The sequence below is a fragment of the Hemicordylus capensis genome, chromosome 3 (genome assembly GCF_027244095.1).
Source record: "Hemicordylus capensis ecotype Gifberg chromosome 3, rHemCap1.1.pri, whole genome shotgun sequence".
In the NCBI taxonomy this organism is placed as follows: Eukaryota; Metazoa; Chordata; class Lepidosauria; order Squamata; family Cordylidae; genus Hemicordylus; species Hemicordylus capensis.
In genome coordinates this window covers 280,631,442-280,652,516 of record NC_069659.1, presented here as the reverse complement: position 1 = coordinate 280,652,516, position 21,075 = coordinate 280,631,442, and the positions used below count along the sequence as shown (strand labels likewise).

Below are 21,075 nucleotides of genomic sequence, written 5' to 3'. Positions count from 1 at the left end.
ACCACTTCAACTGTACTTTACTTGTTCCTCCATCTATTATTGTGTACTCCCAACTCTCTCTTCCTGTCCCCTCATTTCACTTCATATCCTGGAGATAACAGTGAATTATTGCAATATTAAAATGCACTGGCTCAGGTTCATCTGCATCTAGGATTTGTGGGGAGCCCTTGCCATAACTACAGGAATATGTCTGATTTCCATAGATGCTGATTACTCTGAGTTATGGATGGGCTTGCAGAGGCAGGCAATGCTCATGCTGTGTAAATGATCTGTGGGCCGATCTCTGATACCACTGGGAACAGGTGCATTGTGGTCTAACTGCTTAATAGCTTGTCAGGGCTGGTAATCATCACTCATTTTACATTTTTGCTGCCACATGGTAATGGAAGAGAGTTCAGAGGCTTCCAACAAGTGACTTGGCTCATAAACTTTCTTTTCCCTGCAGGAATTCAGTAGATTTGGGTCCCTTCATATTTACTGTGGAAGCCTTATTTGTTTCTTTAAATTGACATATGTCTTCATTTTTACCTGTTATGTTGAATTCCCCTTGAAATTAGCGGAGCTGGTCCTTTAGGCTTGCACACAGAGCGGTGATTCCTTTATTTAGCAGAGGGAGAGTAACTGGCCCTATCCACCCCCAGCACAGTAACTGCTGCTGGTGTCTATCTTACATTTCTTTTTAGATTGTGAGCCCTTTGGGGACAGGAATTCATCTTATTAATTTATTATTTCTCTATGTAAACCGCCCTAAGCCATTTTTGGAAGGGCGGTATAGAAATTAAACAAACAAACAAATAAATAAATGTAGTTGCGCATTCAACATATATGGATTTGTTGTCTGGAGGCCTTTTCCATTCAAGGGCCATCTTGGGTAGTGTTCTCTTCCTTCCATTTACAGTAGCAACAAAATTTTGTTAATTCCTGGTTCTGATCGTTTGTGCTTCAGTGTAAAAGTGGCATCAATTGCATAGCAATGTGGGGAAATTACAAGCACCATAACCTGAATTATGTCAGGTAGAGTAGCTTACACTGTCTAATGTATTATGTAGCACTGTTTGTAGACACCATTTTTGGGGGGGTGTATGTTATAATATTGGCTCAATATGATGACTCATGAAGTCATACAGAAAACCATGAAAACCTTAGAACGGTGCATCTGGTGGATGATTCCCTTAGCTCTTGAACTTGCCTGAGAAATTAAGCTAGTCAACCAACACACTGAGCCTCTTCTCATGAGCAGTGAGAAGGGCTCCAGAGTGGGCTGTAGGGAAGGTGGGTTAAACCTACCTTCCCTGCAGATGATCGATGTGGCATTACTGGGCGTGCTCCCTCCGCACCCAGGCAATTCCCCGCATGCCCAGGCAGTGGGGAGGGCCAGGATGTGTCATCCTGCCCCCTGGAAATAACAAGATGCACTGCACATCATGCTTTTTATATTTACCTGTGTTGAGCCTTTCTAAAATTGCAAGGATTTCACTCTTTCTCAGAAGCTCTTCTGCTCTCATCAGACTTTGGCTGGAAGACCACTGATATGCATAATTCTGAGCACTGAAATTCTGTCCTTCACCTTTTCACCTTGGATTTCCTCAGATTGCTTTAGGTGGCCCTGCTGAGGACTCACACATGTTAATTTCAATAAACTGAAGCCCATTTGTGCCTCAGTCTTACCAATGTCATTTCCACTTTTGAAAAATTTAGATCCTATTCTCATGCACAGCCAAACCCAGGCTAGGGCAGCCCAGCCAGGGTTAGGCTGCTTGTGTAGAGAGCTGGTATTGCTCTTCATCCTGGTGCTTCCACCCCACCTAACCCAACATTTTATCCTGGCCTTTAGCCCTCAACTCCAGCACCGGGGTCATGTTTGTGCGCAGGCTTCAGGCAGCTCATGTGCACACAGAGCTAAACGGCAAGAGTGCCCAGCTGAGAGAGTATCCTTCAGTGTACTGCACTCTTGGTGCGACACATTGAGGGATACTGGAGGACTTCCTCCTCCGGCTCCTTGCTTCAACTTGTTTGCAGTGCAGTGCGGCTCATATCCTGTGCAAGTAGCAGAGCCTCAAGACAAACCTTGATTGTGCATGGGGAGGCTGGCAGGGGCCTGCCTCCCCACCAGCTCTCCACCCCACCAGCATTTGTGGTCATGTGCACGACCTTCAAGTGTATAGTCAACTATTTCAGAATGTTAAGATGAAAGATGATAATAAAATATTAACTTTATTAGGTCACACTTGACCATTTTTTGCAAGGATGTAGATGACCACCATTCTAATAGAAATGATCTCTGTGGGAACAAAGCTACTAAGAATCATATTTCTCTTATACCTTTTCTTTGAAAAGGCAAGATAAATGATGGATAATCAGGTAATGAATGTTGACTATTAGGGGGTAACCAGCTGTGTTGTAAGTATGATGTATTTTTAGAAGATCTGTACAAAGGGAAATAGAACTGTTCAATTATTAAATTATTATATGCATCCCAGTTGGAAGGTAATTGAAATTAATAAGACTATACTAAATTTTGTGTAGGCAAATGTTTTCGGTGCAAGAAGTAGTGACTGACATCCTGACCAAATTACTCAGTGGAAGTACTGTTCTGTTTAAATCAAGTAGTCCTTTAGACCAGGGATTCTCAATGTTGTGTCCCCAGATGTTATTGGACTTCATCTTCCATAATCCCCAACCAAAGGACACTGGGGCTGGGGATTATGGGAGTTGAAGTCCAATAACATCTGGGGACCCAACGTTGAGAATCCCTGCTTAAAACTAACTCTTAATACTGTGGAGTATTTTTTTCTGGGGTCCTCACATTTTCACAATGTCTCTCTCAATCTTCAAAGGAAATAGTTAGCCAAGCTTTAAAATGGACATCCACTGTCTTTTTCTTCTTCTTGTAAGGTTTAATGGAGAAGCGGCCCAATAAGGGCCATAACCGCCAAGATGCTATAACTGATTCAAGGTCCTCTGTTAAAGTCTCTCACATATATTTGACTCGTGAAGAAAACCCCACAAGGCCTTATGAGCTAAATTCCAAGTCTCTCTGATAGTAAAAACCAACCAGGTTTCCATATTCCGAAAACCCAGCAATCGCAAAGCCTCCAAAAATTTCATACAATCTTCATAGTATCTCCCACACTCCCATAAAATATGGCCAGCAGTTTTAGGGAGACCACACACAAAACACAAAGGCTCTTCCACTTTGCCAAGCAAAAACAGTTTCTTAAGTAAACGCAGTGTCCGGATTGTATTCTTAGAGTGGCAACTTGCTGTGTCCTATGAAAAAGAACTCAGACAATCCATTTCTGTGAGAGTTGGAAAAATCCCGTAAAAGCAATGACCTGTGCTTTATATGTCCCATCTATGCTGCCATTCAGTTTTCAACAACTTTACATACGGACTTCTAATCTCTGATTGAGACAAAGGGAATTCAAAATCCACATACTCATTCCCCACGGCTTTCCTGGCCATAGTATCGGCTTCCTCATTTCCCTTGATCCCCACATGGGCAGGAATTCATTGGAATTATATCAAAACACCTCTAAATCTCAAATCATTATTAAGACTCCAGATATCACAAAACAAGGAAGGAGTCCACTCCTTACTTGAATTCATTTTGAATTCCCCATTTTGAATTCCTAACAATGCAGACTGAGAGTCCGACAGAACAAGAACCTTTCACGAGGATTGCTCTTTAATCAATTTAAGGGCCAACATTTTAGGGTCAAAACATAATAGTGATCAATTCAACTGACATAATGCTTAGTCCATCATTTAATCAATAACTCTTCTTAATTCCCAGCTCAGGAATAACCAACGCAGCAGAGACTCTGTCACCCTGTATAGTCTGAGTATATATTTTACATATGGGACCCAGGTCATTTTAGTATCAAAAATTACACCCAAAAGTTTATTTTGGGAAATCATATACAGATGGGAATCATACATCATTAACTGGGAGACTTGACTCCACTTCATAAAATTCATGCTCACTGATTTAGGCAGAGAAAAGCAGAAACCCCAAATATTTCCCCATAATTCCACTTTTCTTAAAGCCTTGTTCATTTTATTCAAGGCCCATTCCACATTTCTACTCTGAGACCAAAGAGCATAGTCATCAGCATAAATGCTAACAGCAATGACCCCCGGAATTACCTTCGGGAGATCATTAATCATTATATTAAACAGCACTGGACTTAAAACACTACCTTGAGGAATGCCATTTTCTAAATTATGTGGGGTAGAATATGAAGAGCCAGTGCACCCTTTAATCCATTTATCTGTCAAAAAATCACTAACCCATTCTACCTTGAATCCCTGTAGAGAGCTTATATAAAAGTCCCGCTCCCCACACCATATCATAAGCTTTTTCCCTATCCAGGAAAACAGCAACCAAGTACTGTTTCCCATAGAAGGCCTTCCATATGTCAGTATCTAAACTGATAATTTGTTCTAATGTACTCCGCCCCTTAAGGAAACCACACTGAAATTCTGTCAAAAGTTGATGGTATTCTAAATAAGCCAGGAGATGAGTATAAATCATATGCTCCATTGTCTTACATAAGCATGGTGTTAGGGCTATGGGTCTATATGATAGTGAATTAGAAGGATCTTTGCGAGGTTTACAGTATGTATCAGCATTACTAGAGCTCCTTTCCAGGAACCAGGAAGTCAGCCAGACTTCCAGAGCATATTATATAACAACAAAACTAAATCTAGTATTTTATCTGGTAAATGCTGTAGGAGTTCATAACTGATATCATCCTCTCCAGGAGAGGAGCAATTACTTAATTTTAGTGCTGCATCTAATTCTTATTTAGAGAAGTTACAATTTAAAGTGTCTTCTGATAAATTGACCTCACTCTCCAAAATTTCTCTATTTTCAATAGTAAGATCATTTCGGTGACTCAAAGATTCAGAATAATTATTTGTACTGCTTCCTTGTTGAAAAGCAGATGCTAATAACTCTGCCTTTTCAAGATTGGCTGTCACTGGTTTACTGTCCACAGAAACAAAGTCTGGAATTTTCTGCTTGTGTGTCTGCACTAGGAATGTGCAAAACAGTTTGAATTCGAACCGAACCAGCCATCAGGTTCGAGCTGCAGGTTCAAATTCGAACCAAACTGGGGGTGGTTCGATTTGAACCAGTTTGAACTGGTTTGAACCTCCAAAAGTGGGTGCGGTGGTAGCTGGCACCCATGGGTACCTACCACCCAAACCCTGAGAGAGAGAGAGAGAGAGAGAGAGAGAGAGAGAGATTGCCGATATATTGAGTGAACTTCAAGATCACTGGCTCCCTTTTGCCCTTAAATATTCTCCAAATAACGCAGAAATGTGATTTCCTCTTTGGATCATCCTTGTAGATCACTCTTGTGTGCTGCCTGTCTTGGCAGCTCAATCATTACCATTAAAACACACATATAGCACAGGGCTCTCCTAACTAAGCTCAAGTAACCAGTGTATTCTTGCCCTCATGCTGAATGGGCAAACATCTTTGTACTAGTTTGGTCACCCTCTAGACAACTGCCAAAACATGGGTTATCATGTTTCTTCTCCCACTTCCACCCCATCCCATAATGTGCCTCTAAACTAACATTCATTCTCTTATTTCTGCCCTAGTAAAGTGAATCCCGATCCCTTCTTTTGTATAAAATGATTCTGGCTTCTTTGGAGTTTTAGCCTTGCTGGTGGGGTTGGGTCAAAGAGCTATGCTAGTGCTCATGCTATTTCTATTACAAAGCATTTAGGGATATTCATCCATTAAAAACTGTCTGACCCTGTGAATCTGCAAGTACTGCATGCCTCCTAGAGATGTAATTGCTCCCACATTACTACTATTCAGTTTTATACATCAGGGAATTCTCATTCTAAGCTCTGCTTCAAGGGGAGGTCACTTGTCAGCAATAAGCCTGCTCTCAGTACCTAGATAGATGAGTACTGGATTTGGATCCAGATCAAATGCTCTTAAATCTGTGGTTTTTCAAGTTGTCTTGGCCCATTTTAAGATGAAAAGCCAATTGCAGAAATTGGCAAATGACATGATATCACAGACCTGGTCAGTGGTATTGATTTATACCTCCCATTTTATGGATTCCACAATCAATCGTCTTTGCAATCGGGCCCCAAGTTGTGAGTTTAACTCTTTCTTTTTGTGGATAGGCAATGCAGCCCTAAACTATACACTTCTAATGCCACAAACATTTAACATCATTTGTGTTAAGTGTTTGCTATATCTCAGCAAGGTTGGAGTCAGTTGGGAAATGGTGGTGTTTGTGCCTGAAGAGTCGCTATCCTCCCTTAAGTCGGAGCTGTGGTCCACACCCAGCCCAGCCCACTTTGCAGCACCTTTCCCCAGTGGTCATCTTGTTGTGCAATTGTTGCATGTGTGAGAGTGCACACTTGCATAAATGTGTGCCTGTTGTCCTACAATGTGCATGTAAACTTGCCCTAGTCCCAAGGGATTGTGAGTCCCTTGGGACTATTGAAAAATGCTGAGCCTCTGGGATGGCGGAGGATATAAATAAGGCAAACAAGTAAGTGCCTTTGTGATCATAGGAATTCTGGGCAACTAAGTATTTTGCTGTATTTTTCTTCTACTCCCTGCTACCTTGAAGGTGAGGGCAGTGCAGGATATTGCTGCAGCATCAGGAGCTTTCCCACACAGTGGCTTTACCCTGAATCTCCTCCGGGAGGCAGGCTGTGTATTCTCACTATAGCCATTTTCCCGCTGAGGTCAGTTCAATGTCTTTGGAAGCACCCCACACACAAATTGAGCTTTTCTTGCTGGATTTCAGCTCATCCTGTTTTATTTCCGAGTTTTTAAAATGCTGGTTTTCTGTGAAGTTTCCTGGAAAATCCGATGCAAAGTGCTGACATCAGTCTTTACATTTTCACTATAAGAGCAAGTAACACCTATGGAATGCAAAAACAAAGCTGTTTAGTGGCCTTGCCTTCAACCCTGAGTTTCCAGGCTTCTTGCTCTTTGAAAGTTTTTGGAGAGGGGAGATCTAGGAGGAGGATTTGCAGCCTTTTGCAGAAATGAGCATTTCCTTGCATGCCATCCAAGCTGGGATGGGGCTGCAAAAGCAGAGGTGATGCTGCAGGAGAGCTGACACATGCTGGGGATGTGTGTGTACGTGTGTGTGTTTGTGTTGGGGCTGTGTTGTAAGGGCAGAATAGAAAGTCAAGGCTGATGGCTAACAGGCAGTCTGATCCACAAGCCAATTAAGCAGAAGTCTCTCTCTCTCTGTGTGTGTGTGTGTGTGTGTGTGTGTGTGTGTGTGTGTACTTCAACAGAGCCAGATCACAGAGGATCCTTTAATTACTAAACCCTTGGGGGAAAGGGAGGGGTGGCATCCCGCCTCCTTGGGGAAGCCATTGGCCACAAGGAAAACACAGGAGCGAGCTGTGTGTGAACACCAAAGAAAACTCACAGTAGAGAGGGGAGGGGCTGCTTCCCTAATGCTGCGAGTTTCGTTTGAAGTGGCTTTCCTCATTGGATGCTCAGAGAACTGGAAGTCCTGTGTGGGAAAGCTCCAGATGCATTTACCTGACACTAGCAGCTGTCACTGAAAGAGGGCTTTTTTTGTTTTTTTAATAAGGTCAAATCTGCCCTCTCCTTGTATTCACTAAGAAGAAACAAATGGCAAGAAAGATAACAGGCGTAAAATAAAAAGCCCTTGAAGATAGAGTCTGTGCTATTTGCCAGTCACAAACAGGAAACAGCACCTCCAGATCATCTGTTGCGTCTTTCAGGCTTTGCCAGCACAGGGACCAACACCTCTCTTCCTCAAGCAGAAAAACAATGCCTGGCACGGAGGCAGCTGCTTCAATCTTAGTATACTTGAGATGCCAGTTTGGCTGATCTCCAGATGAGCTCCGTTATGCTATTTTGAACTTCACATTTACCCCGGATACTCTGAAGCTATTCTCATGAGCAGCAAAAAAACGCACTAGGGAAGCCCAGCCTGGTTTTTGCTGCTCATGAGAACCGCTGGGTGCTATGTGGCTCCAGGTGCTGCCGCAGCAGCGGCAAACCCTCTTCGGTAGCCTTCTGTCTAACCCAGGTTTTGCAAACACTGGGTTAAATGATTGTGTGTCAGTCATGGTGGGCACACTCGGGGGGGGGGGGAAGGGGGCTCCCAGAAATGCACTGTGCATTTGTGTGGTGTATTACTGGGTCTCGGGGGGGGCACACCATGCAGTGGCGCTTCCCTGCGCCCGACCCCCAGAGCTGCCAGGCAAGGCACAGTGAGGGTGGCCTGCAGAAGAGCTGCCACTCATCTGGGTGGGTGATCTGCCCACCCAGGGATGCCGTGAAAATCTGCGGGGAAGGGAAGGGAAGCATTCCTTCCCTGCAGTTAGCCCTGAAGCTCTTCTCACTGATGATGAGAAGAGCTTCCTTGTCTTCTCTCCTCTGTTTCCATATGATTTTAACTTGGATTCATCTGCTACATTTGTTTAAATAAGCATAGTTCTTGTTTACTACACCACCTGGATTCGTGTGTGATAATATCATTCATATGCATTTATCCTCAGATCTTTGCGTTGAGAACCATATCTGCCTCTCACTTTTCTGACAGGAAAGATCACTCAAATCAGGACATGACACATTGAGGGTTCTGCATTGAGTGGCCACAATGGTTGTTCTTAGGGATGCATGATGGAAGGGAGGAGCCCCTTATATCCTCAACATGAGTGAGATCACTACCACAGCTAATGTATAAACCTGTGCTTAGATTTAGTTGTTCAAAATTTGAGGGGCACATTTTTTAAAAAATTATTTGATTTCTATACCAGCTACAGTTCTAGGTGGTTCACAAATGTAAAAACAGATAAGAAATAAATAACTCATTAAGACCAAATTAAAACCAGTTTAAAACCATTTCAGTACTCACTAAAGGCCAGGACAAAAATATGAGGGTATTCTTACGGTCATTGGAAAGTGGGCTAAGAGAGCTTAGCCCGCTTTCCAGTCATCGTGAGAAACAGTGAGCTCGCAGAGAAGCCTGGTGGTTCCCTGGCGGCTAGCCCGCCAAAGTTGCCCTCCCCTTAGCCTGGGTTAGCGGATTGAGCGCTCCGCTAACCTGGGCTTCCTGATCATGTATTGCCACGATGCAGCTCCACGCTGTGGCAACACATGAGGAGACCCCCCAGCTGGGAGACTGCAAGCAGCCTTCCGGGCTCGGGGGTCTCTCCAATTCCCAATCCCTGCAGGACCTGCCAGCTCTGTAACGGAGCCGCAGTTGTGTGGGTGGCCGATCTGGCCGCCCGGGCTGCTGCCTTGATCATCTGCGGGGAGAGTGGGCTAAGCCCGCTCTCCCTGCAGAACCCCCTCCAGCGAGTCTCACTGATCATGAGACTCGCCTCTATATGTTTTTAGGACTCTTCTAAAGGCTGCTAACACTCTTAAGCCTCTAATATCCATAGGGAGCACGTTCCAGGGCCCAGGAGAAGCTACAGAGAAGACTCGATCCCAAGTGCTACCAGGTCATCTCCTGATGACCATACTAACGAAGGCCTCTCCCAGGTAACCCAGACCTAAGCCATTTAGGGATTAAAGGTAATAATTACCAGCACTTTATATTTTGCCCAGAAAGATATCGACAGCCAGTGTAGCTGTTTTAAAACAGGAATAATATGGTCTGTCCGAGAAATCCCAGAGACTAATCTGGCTGCTGCATTTTGAACTAACTGGTGTTCCTGAACAACATACAAAAGCAGCCCCACATACAGTGCATTGCAGTAGTCAAGCCAAGAAGTTTCCAGTGAGTGCACCACAGTTTTGAGATCGTTATCTTCAAGGAATGGACATAGCTGTCATATCAACCAAAACTGATAGAAAGCGCTCCTGGCCATAACCTCCACCTGAGATCCAGAAGCACTTCCAAACTACCTGCCTTTTACTTCAGGAGGAGTGCAACCCCATCCAGAACAGGAAGTTCTATCACATCCCTCGAACTATGACCCCTTGCCATTAGTAGCTCCATCTTGTTTGGATTCAGCTTCAACTTATTTTCTCTCATCCAGCCCATTTAGGAACATAGGAAGCTGCCATATACTGAGTCAGATCATTTGTCTATCTAGCTCAGTATTATCTACACAGACTGGCAGTGGCTTTTCCAAGGTTGCAGGCAGGAATCTATCTCAGTCCTATCTTTGAGAAACCAGGGAGGGAACTTGAAACCTTCTGCTCTTCCCAGTGCAGCTCCATCCCCTGAGGGGAATATCTTACAGTGCTCATATGTGGTCTTCCATTCAAATGCAACTAGGGTGGACCCTAAGGGGACAAGTCAGGCTTGATACCACCAGACCAGTTCTCTTCTCTTATTTAGGGGAGCTATGCCATTTCCTGATGTTGATGTCATGTAGAAATAGATTTGGGTATAATCAGCATATTGCTAACACCTTGCTCCAAATCCCCTGATGAGCTCACCCAGCAGTTTCATGTAGATGTTAAAAAACATTGGGGATAAGATGGAGCCCTGAGGGATACTATACAATAGCTCTAATTTGACAGAGCAACTGTCTCCGAGTGACACCATCCGAAATCTGCCTGAACGATAGGAATAGAACCACTGCAAAGCAGCATCTCCTATTCCCAAATCCCTCAGATTATTCAGAAGGATACCATAGTCTATGGTATTGAAAGCTGCAGAGAAATCCAAAATAACCAGCAGAGTCATATTCAGTGTTCCCTCTAATTTTTTCCATCAGTGAGGAGAATGTGTTTTGTTCTGGGCAGCAGTATCAAGGCAGTGTGCACACATGTGCCATTGTAGATATGATCACACACACACACACACACACACACACACACACACACACACACACACATACACACACACCATAAATATGGAAGGAAAGGAGTGTACTGTACAATTCTATGTATCCGTCTTCTATTTTAATAGCAATTGTATTTGCCATTGGTGGTTAAAAGTGGCCTGTAAAATAATAATTTAAAAACCTATCTGTTTTGTTTATTTAAATTTGAGTTCATCCTTGCTTTCTTGCTCCTAGCTGTCAAATGTTGATTGCTTGCGTATTAGTTGCCCCTACAATTGGATAGTTAGTTACTGTAGGCTTCCCATTTCCTTCCAAATATCCTGGAGATTGGCGCTAAGACATGCCTTACATTAATCAAGCTAGCTGCTTGCCAAAGTCAGTGTGTTAAATTCAAGACAAAGGTGAGAAGAAGAAAACAAGGAGGAGAGATAAGGTAGAGATAGAGCAAAGAATTCATTTCTGCACATTCAGCAACCCATTTCCCTCTTAGCACAATATTTGGTCATCACCGGGCCTCAGAGTGTAAAATAAGGGCTTTAATTTGTATATTTTTGTTCCATCTTTTGGAGTTGATTTAAACCTTCAAGGTAGGTAAATAATATCAGAAATTTAAAGATAAACATAGGAATATAGGAAGCTGCTATATACTGAGTCAGATCATTGCTCCATCTAGCTCAGTATTGTCTATTAGGAGTGTGCATGGAACCGGCTGGCCCAGTTTAGTTCGAAGCTGACTGGGCCAGTTCAGTCCGGCACCCCCTCGAACCCCCTCCCCCAGTTCAGTTCGCTCTGGGGTGAGGGTTTCACAAGCGTTATCAGTAAAATATATATATATATTTTAACCTTACTCCCTTCGGGGGAGTTGCTGGAGGTGACGGGGGGGATCTGCAGAGGTTCCTCCTCCCCCACCGACTTTCTTTATGTCCCCCTCTGACTGGTTCAGCCACTCTTCGGCCGGTTTTCAGCCTTCCCTGCTCTGCGCAGTGGCCATTTTGGAGGCCGCACGCCTGCGCGATTGGCCTCCAAAACGGCCACCGCGCTGAGCACAGAAGGCTGAAAACCGAACTGGCTGTAGGGGGGCATAAAGAAAGCCAGTGGGGGAGTGGGAACCTCCACTAAGCCCACCACCACCACCTCCAGCAACTCCCCCAAAGTAAGGTAAAGAGTAAGGTAAAGGTTTTTTTAAAAATTATTTTTTAAAAACTGTGAAAATATTTGCAACACCCCCGAACACTTGGGGGGGGGGGCGGTGTTCAGTCCATGATTGGACCAAACAGGAGATGGTTTGGTTTGACCCTGGACCATCAAACCGAACAGGTTCGACATTGAATTTATTGAACGTTGAACCTTTTCACACATCACTATTGTCTACACAAACCGGCAGCTGCTTCTCCAAGGTTGTATGTAGGAGTCTCTCTCAGCCCTATCTAGGAGCTGCCAGGAAGGGAACTTGGAACCTTCTGTGTGCAAGCATGCAGGATTGAATACAGGGCTTGGACCCACAGGGCCTAAGGGCCAAAAAGAGTGGGGTGGGGTGGTAGAGCCTAATGGGTGGAGGCTACCACCCAAATTGCAGAGGGATTGGGCAAAGGGCTGATTTTTGGTGAATTGTTGAAGTTTACATGTCTTTAAAGTTTTGCTTCACGTCGGGGAGGAGGGGTGGCCTAGAGCAGTGTGGGGTTGGTGGTAGTGGTTTTTCTTTAAGGTTTTTCTCCATAGGGAATCATGGAGGTTTCAGCGGCCCCATAACTGCACTTGGGATGTGTGTGCTGGGGTGGCCCAGAGTGAGTGGCGGTGTTGTGCCCATAGGGTGCCAACCACCCCCATGGGTTTCTAGCCCATGGGATACAGGGTTCTGTTGTTTCTGAGGTGTTCTGACTGTAGATTCTCTGGTAGCAAATGAGATTTTCAATACAAACCATGAATCCATTCTCATTAACCTTAAAGAGATGCATAAACTTCAACAAATCACCAAAAATCAGCCCTCTGCCCAAATCCTTTGAAAATATTCTGGTAGATTTCTTGCCCCCCCTTGGACACTACCACCAACCCCACACCACTCTAGGCCACCCCTTTCCCCTCAACGTGAAGCAATACACCTCCATTATATTTTATGGGGGAAAACCTTAAAGATGCGTAAACTTCAACAATTCACCAAAAATCAGCCCTTTGCCCAATTCCTCTGCAATTTGGGTGGTAGCCTCCACCCATTAGACACTACCACCCCACCCCACTCTTTTGGCCCTGGGATCTGAAATTCAAGTAGACATCAGATCGGACCTTTTTGCATCGAAGTCAATGGGAGGCAAAAGTGAGGGAAATTCAAGTAGACGTCTGAACTCAAAATGAAGGAGGAAGAAGCAGCACTTTATCGGCCACAAAATGGAGGGCTGAAACTACAAATTATTTGAAGCCCAAACTGGGGTGATTCGTTTCAGCTCCAAGACATTTCGGGAGGGCAAGAGGGTGATTCTTTTCATCAACAAATCACCTGAAATGGGCAGTTTTGGGTACAGATCGTTCTGTACCTGAAATGTTTCGCAGATCCCTAATATGGAGTTAGCCCAATTTTTTAGGATTTAAAAAGCAAGCAAGCATTTCAAGGGCTTTAAAAAGAGTTTCCTGTGATGATGCAAGTGTATAAAAATAAACTTTTGGTGTGGGAGGGGGAAATGCTTAACGTTCATTTTAGGAACTTGTGAAGCCACTTTAAAGAAGTTAGGGGTATTTCAGTCCATTACAAGCTTATTAAAAGACTATGTAAGTTATTTATATATGAACTACTGTTACAAGCACAAAGCAAAATGAAATATTTATTATAAGGAGAAACATATTGCAAAAGAACCATTTTCTCATATTTTGCTATTTAAGCCATTTTGAGAACTTTGATTCTAAAAAACTAGCATAAAATATTTTAAATAATAAATATAAGGCAAAGACACGGGGGAGAAAATCACAGGTTACCAGATTAGAACTATAAGCAGTTTGATGTCTTCAAGCTTTACTAACCAGCTGGCACATGGTAAACCAACCTTCCTCCCTCCCACCCACCCCCGAGTTCAAAACCAGGGAGGGAAGTGAAGTGGAATAAGAAACACTAGCACACTGCCTTTCAAATACAAGCAGGCACATACAGCCTGGGAGAAAAGAAAAACATACAATAATCAATGGAAATCTTCAAGTGGGAGGACTTCTTTCACATTTCCCCCACATGGGTGGGGGAAGAGAAACACAGTGGCTTAAGCAGGGGGAACAAATCAAATCAAACAATTATGTGTTGAAGGGTTTTCTGTCTTACTTCCCTTGAGAAAGACACGTTCAGTTCAGACAGCCCAGCTTCATCCACTTCACATTCAGCTCCTCCCAGTCCCAGTGCTTTCACTTTCCATTTACATTCAAATGCTGCAGAAGAATTCAGCTGAACCAGTTAGCTGAGAGGCTGGGTCTAAGACAGATGCTAAAGTTAACCCTTTAAAAAAACCCCACCATACTACAGCTGATCTCGCTACTCTGCTACTACTGCCTTGCCAATCTCCTTCCAAATTTCCTAGGGACTGCGTGGAGACTAGAATCAGCCGAGCAGGGGTGGGGGAGGGGTAGAAAGTCCTGCATGGGGGTGCAACTATGAAGCTTAGAGGGAACAATGGTCACACTCTCTCTCGATTCCTTGGTATCGAATTTACAGATTCATAAGGCAAACTTTCCAGTTTCTAGAAAGAACCACTATACAATGTTTGACCAACGACTGGAGAACAAATAGTGCTCCAGGCAAGGAATGTATTCTTTACCCTTGCATTTGTTCAACTTATTTCCTTATTTCTTATACCTTATTTCTTATTATGTTTGTATTCTTTTTAAAAACTTTGATCCAAGATGTGCTTGCATGATTTTTCTCAATCATAAAAGACAATACATTTGCACAATGGGTCTGTAAATCTGTATTTATTCATGCTATATATAAGAAAATAAAAAAAGAAAGATGTTTCCTCGGATGGTGCAGATGTGTGTTAAATGTTAAGAATAACTGGAATGCCTTGTACCTATGAAGCCCTGTACTGCAGGTGGTTGCCTGGGTCACCTGCCACTAAATACGGTGTTGCAGACCATATAGTCTGAGGATCCAGTTTTCAACTGCAGCAAGTATTATATTGACACAGAGTTTCAAAAACTGAGATCAGGTGGCCTCAATGAGTTGTGGCAGGTGTGATGTAATGATTTCCCGAATACCAGCCTCAGATGGAACCGGGCCAGTTTGGCCTGGCCCCCATCGAACCCATAGGCCATGCAAGGCCTCGCAGAGGGCATTTGCGCATGCACGGTGGTGGCCAAAATGGTGGCCGCTCGCTTTTACAGAGGCCCGAAAGAGCCAAAAAGACTATGTTTGCCCAGCTGCAGCAGTGATGAGGGAGGCCGGTGGGGGGAGAGGGAACCCGCACAGAGCCCCCTACGGCTACAGCAACCCCCTCAAAGGGGCTACAGGTAGTTACTTTTGGATTTTAATTTATTTTTAAAAAAATCTTCGCGGACCTGCCAGACTGGACTCAGCGGTCTGGTCCCGGTCTGGATGGAACCGGGGTGGGTGGGGTCTGGTTCAATTATGAACCCATGAGCCCCTGGACCGAACCGTCGGACCACCGGACCAGTTCTGCACATCCCTAATGGGCACCTAGAGCACCTGTCCCCCAGTGCACTGCACTCAGTGTGTGGTGTACTGCAGGATACTTGGAGGCTGGGATGATAAATCTCAGCCTCAGAGTGATGCTCCCTGCTTCATGCTGCACAGAGCAGTGTGGATCATGTAGGAGCATGCTCCACACTCCCACCAAGCATAGGATGATAATCTGGGGGGAAGGCAAGTTTTGTGAAGCTGTGTGAATGTCCCTGGTGAATATTTATACACCGCTTTTCAGTAAAAGTTCCCAAAGTGGTTTACAAATAAATAAATACATAACAAATAAAATAAAATGGCTCCTATAGTGTTGTGGCAAGAAATGGACAGTGGCAGCTCCATGTGTCCGCGTGGGATATTTCTTGGTGATAGCTGTGAAGAGCTCCATGTCTGGCCTTGAGACTAACTGGTCTGCTCAGCAATCTGATTGCAAGATTCTGTACTCAGTCAAAATGTGTCTGAAGTTACTCTAATTGAGCTTATGGAAATGTTTGCAACTAAGGGTGCTGCTGTGGCAGCTGTTGCAATGCTAGGAAATAAAGGAGTCATAATTTTGTGTGAGAGAGCAAGTTGTGCCAATGATATTAATGCAGCTCAGGCACTGTGGCTGGCAGTGGATTCTAGATCAGTGATTCTTTCTTGGTCAATTTTGGAATGTTTGAAATGTGTTCTTTGTTGGGAGGGACAGATTCCCTTTTACTGTGTGCTTCTGGTGTGTTTTTCAAGGCAGGGTTGCCAAATGCATTGCAAATTGCAATGCAAAACTTGTGTGCTGTGCACTTTGTGAGAACAGCTTGTTCTGGCTATAGGGAACAATGGGGAAACTCAAAACCCCCCATTGTTCTACATGGTTAGCTCCTAGAGACACCAAAGTCAGTTGTGTGGTAGGGCATGGTGGGTACTACCTACCACCCAACCCATAAAATAAATGGGCAAGCCCCATAGGATCCTAAGGGGGTTTGGGGGGAAAGGTGAATTTTTTTTTTAAATCACCTGCTTGTCCATTTCATTTGTGGGTTGGGTGATAGGTAGTGTTTTGAAACAACTGGGTCAACCACTGTTTCAACAAAATGTTTGGGCTGTCTGCATTTTGTTTCGAGCTCAAAACAAAACTCAGAATCCATTTCATGCACATCCCTACAGAACGACCTGGTAGTCGATGACCGTTACAAATGGCAAGCTTCTCCTTCATTGGACCAAAGATGTAAAATGGCCCCCAGTTGCTATCTCTTCTTCTCTTCTGTAGCTCCAAGCAGTGCTAAAAGACATTTGGCAACATCCAGATTAAGTTAGTTATGATTCCCATTGAAATTAATGGGGTTTAAATTAGTCATTAGTCTGGATGTTGAACACTGTTAAAGTCTTTAATAAAGGGTGTAATCCAAATTCCATTGAAATCATTGGCAAACCTCCCTTTGATGGATCAGGATTACATAGCTGTTCATAATCTTAACCAGAGTAACTAAATATCTCTCCCCTGCCTTTTATTCCAGGTCCACAGATTATGGTACTACGTATGAAAAGCTAAATGACAAGGTGGGACTGAAGACGGTGCTGAGTTATCTTTATGTCAGCCCTACAAATAAGAAGAAGGTAAGAAAGCTATTTCTGTACAGGTTACCAAGTTTAAAAGAGAGGGAGAGACAGTTCAACTCCTGTACTTAGAGTATTCTAACCTCATAACAAGCATACAGAATAGTTTGATAAATTGGAGATTTCTGTTCTGGCATGAACTTTTGTGGGCAATTATCTGCTTCCTGTTGCATATGTCAAACAAACCTATTAGTTTCTAAGACAAATGTCACATGCAATATTCACATTTGATCATCTTTTGTGCTGTTAATTCCACATATTCATGTTGATAAAGGAGGCTAGAATTTGGAAGAGAACTCAAATGCACATTATGAGCAATGCACATTTACAGAGTATAGAAAACAACTACTAACAGTGCAATTCTATGAATGTTTACTCCATAGTAAGCCCCAGTGTGTTTATATGGCTTACTCACTAGTAAATGTGTTTAGGACTGCAGCTTTAAGCACATGTAGGACTGAAGCCTCACATGTGACACAGCTCTAGAGGTGTGCATGAAACCTTCTTTGCAATTCAACTTTAAATCGAATTGATCACAGAAATTCCAATTGTTTCATTGAACCAGCTGGCCATTGCTGGCCGATTTGACAAACTGAATCGAAAATTCGCCAAAAAAAAATTGTGATTCCTCCCCTGATGTAAGGGCTCTCTTTGCCTCCCAGTCCCTATAAATACATTTTGAAATTTCCACCTTTTTTGTACCCCCACTTGTCAATCTGAGATCCAGAAAAACACTTATAGCAGCAATAGGTAGCACAGCATATACTCAGTGTTGAGAAAATAAAACCAGAAAATAAAATCTACCTACCTCCTGTCTTGATGCATCCTCTTCTTCATAAGGGCTCGCTCTCTCTGTTTTGAAATTCCCTCCAAGGGTGTTCCTTCCTCCCCCCCCCCGTGAATGGGGGCAAAGTTGCCCATGCCAACACTTGATTTTAATGACAACAAGCCATTTAATGACAACAAGCAAGGAGATCTCAAGCCAATCAGAAGCCAGTACCAGAAAACCAACCAAGAAGGGGAAAAGATCCACCCAAATGGCAGAATGAATTGCATGAATTGATTCATGCGAAATTGAGGCTGATTTGATTCAACCTCAAATCAGCCCCTTCATTTAAGGGGCAATTTGATTTGTGGTCAAATCCACAAATCGTCTCCAATGCAGTGAGAATGGTTTCATGCATGAATCGAACTGCACATCCCTACACAGCTCAATGATACCACTATAGTTATTAAGGTTGTTCTCATGACCAGAGATCCCTGGGTAGGAGAGGGTTAGCCCTGGAATCTCTGGTCATCTGGGGCATTGGGAGTCCTCCTGACCCAGCAGGTCTGAGCCTGGGTAGCCCAAATCTGCTACCCAGGCTAAAAGTGAAGCAGAAAAAAACAGAGCCAGACCTACCTCTTGTCCTGGTCATCTGTGCCACCACTGTTTTTAAACTGCTCCCAGGAGGCAGGAGTCCATCTTTAGAATATAATCCTATGGCTTGCAAGGCCAGGGAAAGGAGCACTGCTTCTGTGCTGAGAGTTGCCTTTCCGCTGCTCACCCATTGCATTGTGGAATATTGGAAGACCCAGCTTGGTCCCCCCCTCTCCTGATCTCGGCTATGGAGATCACCTGTGCCGTTCATGTAGGTGTGCGAGTGGCAGAGCCATGAACAGGCTCTGGCTATCTGGGAGCAAGAAGGTAAGATCCTGCCTTATCTCCAGCTCCTCCACCCCCAGTCAGGTGAACAAACCCACCTTGTTCTTTTTTCTACAGACTGCATGTCTACACATCACTTACTGAGTTACACAGTTCCACTTATGGAATTTTGTCCTGCACACAAAATGATGAATGTTTGAGCTTGGCCTCATGCTAATTCAAGTCAGTTTTGATTCCAGGAGCTGCAGTTCCACCCCACACCCACCCCACCTTATGATGTGCAGAAAGGACTAGAACATCAGGAGCAGTAAAATAACTAAATTTGATTTTTGTTGTATCCTTGGGATCTTAGTTTTATTCATTATATCACAAATTTGGACTTCAGATTTCATTGTTCACTGCTGGATTATTTTTACAGTATAATAGAAATCAAAAGTTCAAAGCCACAAACAAGAATGAGCATAGAGTGAGAGGCAAGAGAATACAGAATATGTGCTTGGAATGTGTAGGAGGGAGACTGATGTCAGTGCTTCCTGCTTTCCCATGTGATGTACTCTGAATTGCTGCTGACTCACCACAGGAGAATCCAGGCTCACTTGTTAGTCTGTGTATGTATGTGGGTTTTTTTTTTTAAACTTCAAGTAATCATCCTCTTGATTCACACTGCTGGTAGAGAACAGATGCTTTTATTTATTTTCTGTTGTCAGAGACAGATTGCTGTAGTAGATAGCTAAATGGTGGCATCAGTAGTGTGCAGGGGGTGAGCTTAGGAACTATTACATTTGATGATTTTCAAAGTACCCATTTTGGGCTCCCGCTATATGTTGTAAGGTGCATTTTGCTGTTAGTGTTTTTACTACTATTTCCCCATCTCTTGTAAGGTCACCAGGTTCAGGATTGATGTTTATTTTTCTGCCAGGGATCTTTAGGCAGGCATATTGCCATAGCTACAGTTCATCCTGTTACATCTATGAGCAATCTTTTCTTTCTAAATTTCTCAGGCTGAATTCTCATCAATCATCTTGACCCAGTCAGTGTTCTGGAATAAAATCACATCAGCTTGTGTTTCATAACATAGACTGTAGTGTCTTCTGTTTTTAACAGTTTTCCTCACAAGCCCTAGCTAAGAAACTAATTGGCGATGATACCAACATTTGACACTGTGCATGTGTGTCCATTTGTGTGTGTATGTGTTGGAAATGAATGCCCCAAGCTTGGAAAACAATGAGCTATTATGAGCAAATGGAGCTGAGTCCATCTAGTTCGGTATTGTCTGCACTGAATGGAAGCTGCTGTCCAGCATTCCTGCTATTTTTTTCCATTTGTGTACAGAATAAGTTTTGTTCTGAATTGCAGTATCAAGACAGTGTGCACGCACATGCTTTCAGAATGGGGCTTTCCTGATTCAACTTGAGCGGGATCTGAAATAAGCTGAGTGGACATAAAAAAAACTTGTGAGCATGTGCACACGTGCACACCTTAGAGGGAACACTGGAGGGGTAATCCCTAGTACTACCTAGAGAAGCCAGGGAGGGAGCAAACAAAATGCCAAGCTACAACCAAACTCCACAGCCTCTCAAAATTCAGGCCCAGCTTGAAATGGTGCACCTTGGCACTTGCTACTCCCAAATAGCTTTCTCTGTTGCTGGTCCCCCTTTTCCAAAATTTGATTTGCCAAATGGGATGGAGCAGCACAAGGACAGCTGGTGTGGAGGGCATTAACCATGCCAGAAGCTCCATCTTTAAGGCATGAATGCTCTTGAATTTTCTAAGTACGCTTGGAATTGTCCATTGCAATCTCTCTCTCTCTCTCTCTCTCTCTCTCTCTCTCTCTCTCTCTCTCTCTCTCTCTCTCGGATTGTGTCAGGAGGCATTGAGGACTCAATTTCATGGGCTCCTTGGTTTTGGTGTATCTTTCTAAGCTTGCTCAGAAGAATGCACGTACTTCTGTGTCTGATGCTGCTGAAGCGCTCCACACCATCTTTCCCTCCTATTGTAGCCATCTCTTTATCAAGGTGAATATTAGGGTTGGGTGGGTTCAGAAAGTTGGCATGGGTTTCCCCGATCTTGGTCTTTCTGAGCTTTTCCCATTAATCATCTGATCAAGTTCAGGAAAATAATATAACAAGGCAACAGGGTCTATAGCAAGCCTTCCTTACTAAGAGCTGCCATGTTTCCAGATGGGATTTTAAATAAATGAATGGGCAAGTGATTTGCTTCTGTTATACCAACTGAAACATCTCTATGTCTGTGGTCATTCTCAAGGATCTATGTGTATTCTATCTATGAACTGATAGTATTGGAAATATGCATGCTGAATAAAAACTGTTATTTTTATGTCATTAAATACTTAACTATTTATTAGGAATGCCTTTCTTAATTAAATAAC

General features: G+C 43.5%; 1 protein-coding gene across 1 annotated transcript in view; it reads left to right on the top strand.

The window, feature by feature from the left end:
• The window catches only part of SORCS3 (sortilin related VPS10 domain containing receptor 3), a 750,118-nt gene that overhangs the window by 339,562 nt on the left and 389,481 nt on the right, over nt 1–21,075 (top strand). Inside the window, exon 3 of the mRNA XM_053311335.1 lies at nt 16,942–17,041. Within this exon, the coding sequence (XP_053167310.1) occupies nt 16,942–17,041 (100 nt within the window). The remainder of the gene's footprint in view (nt 1–16,941; nt 17,042–21,075) is intronic.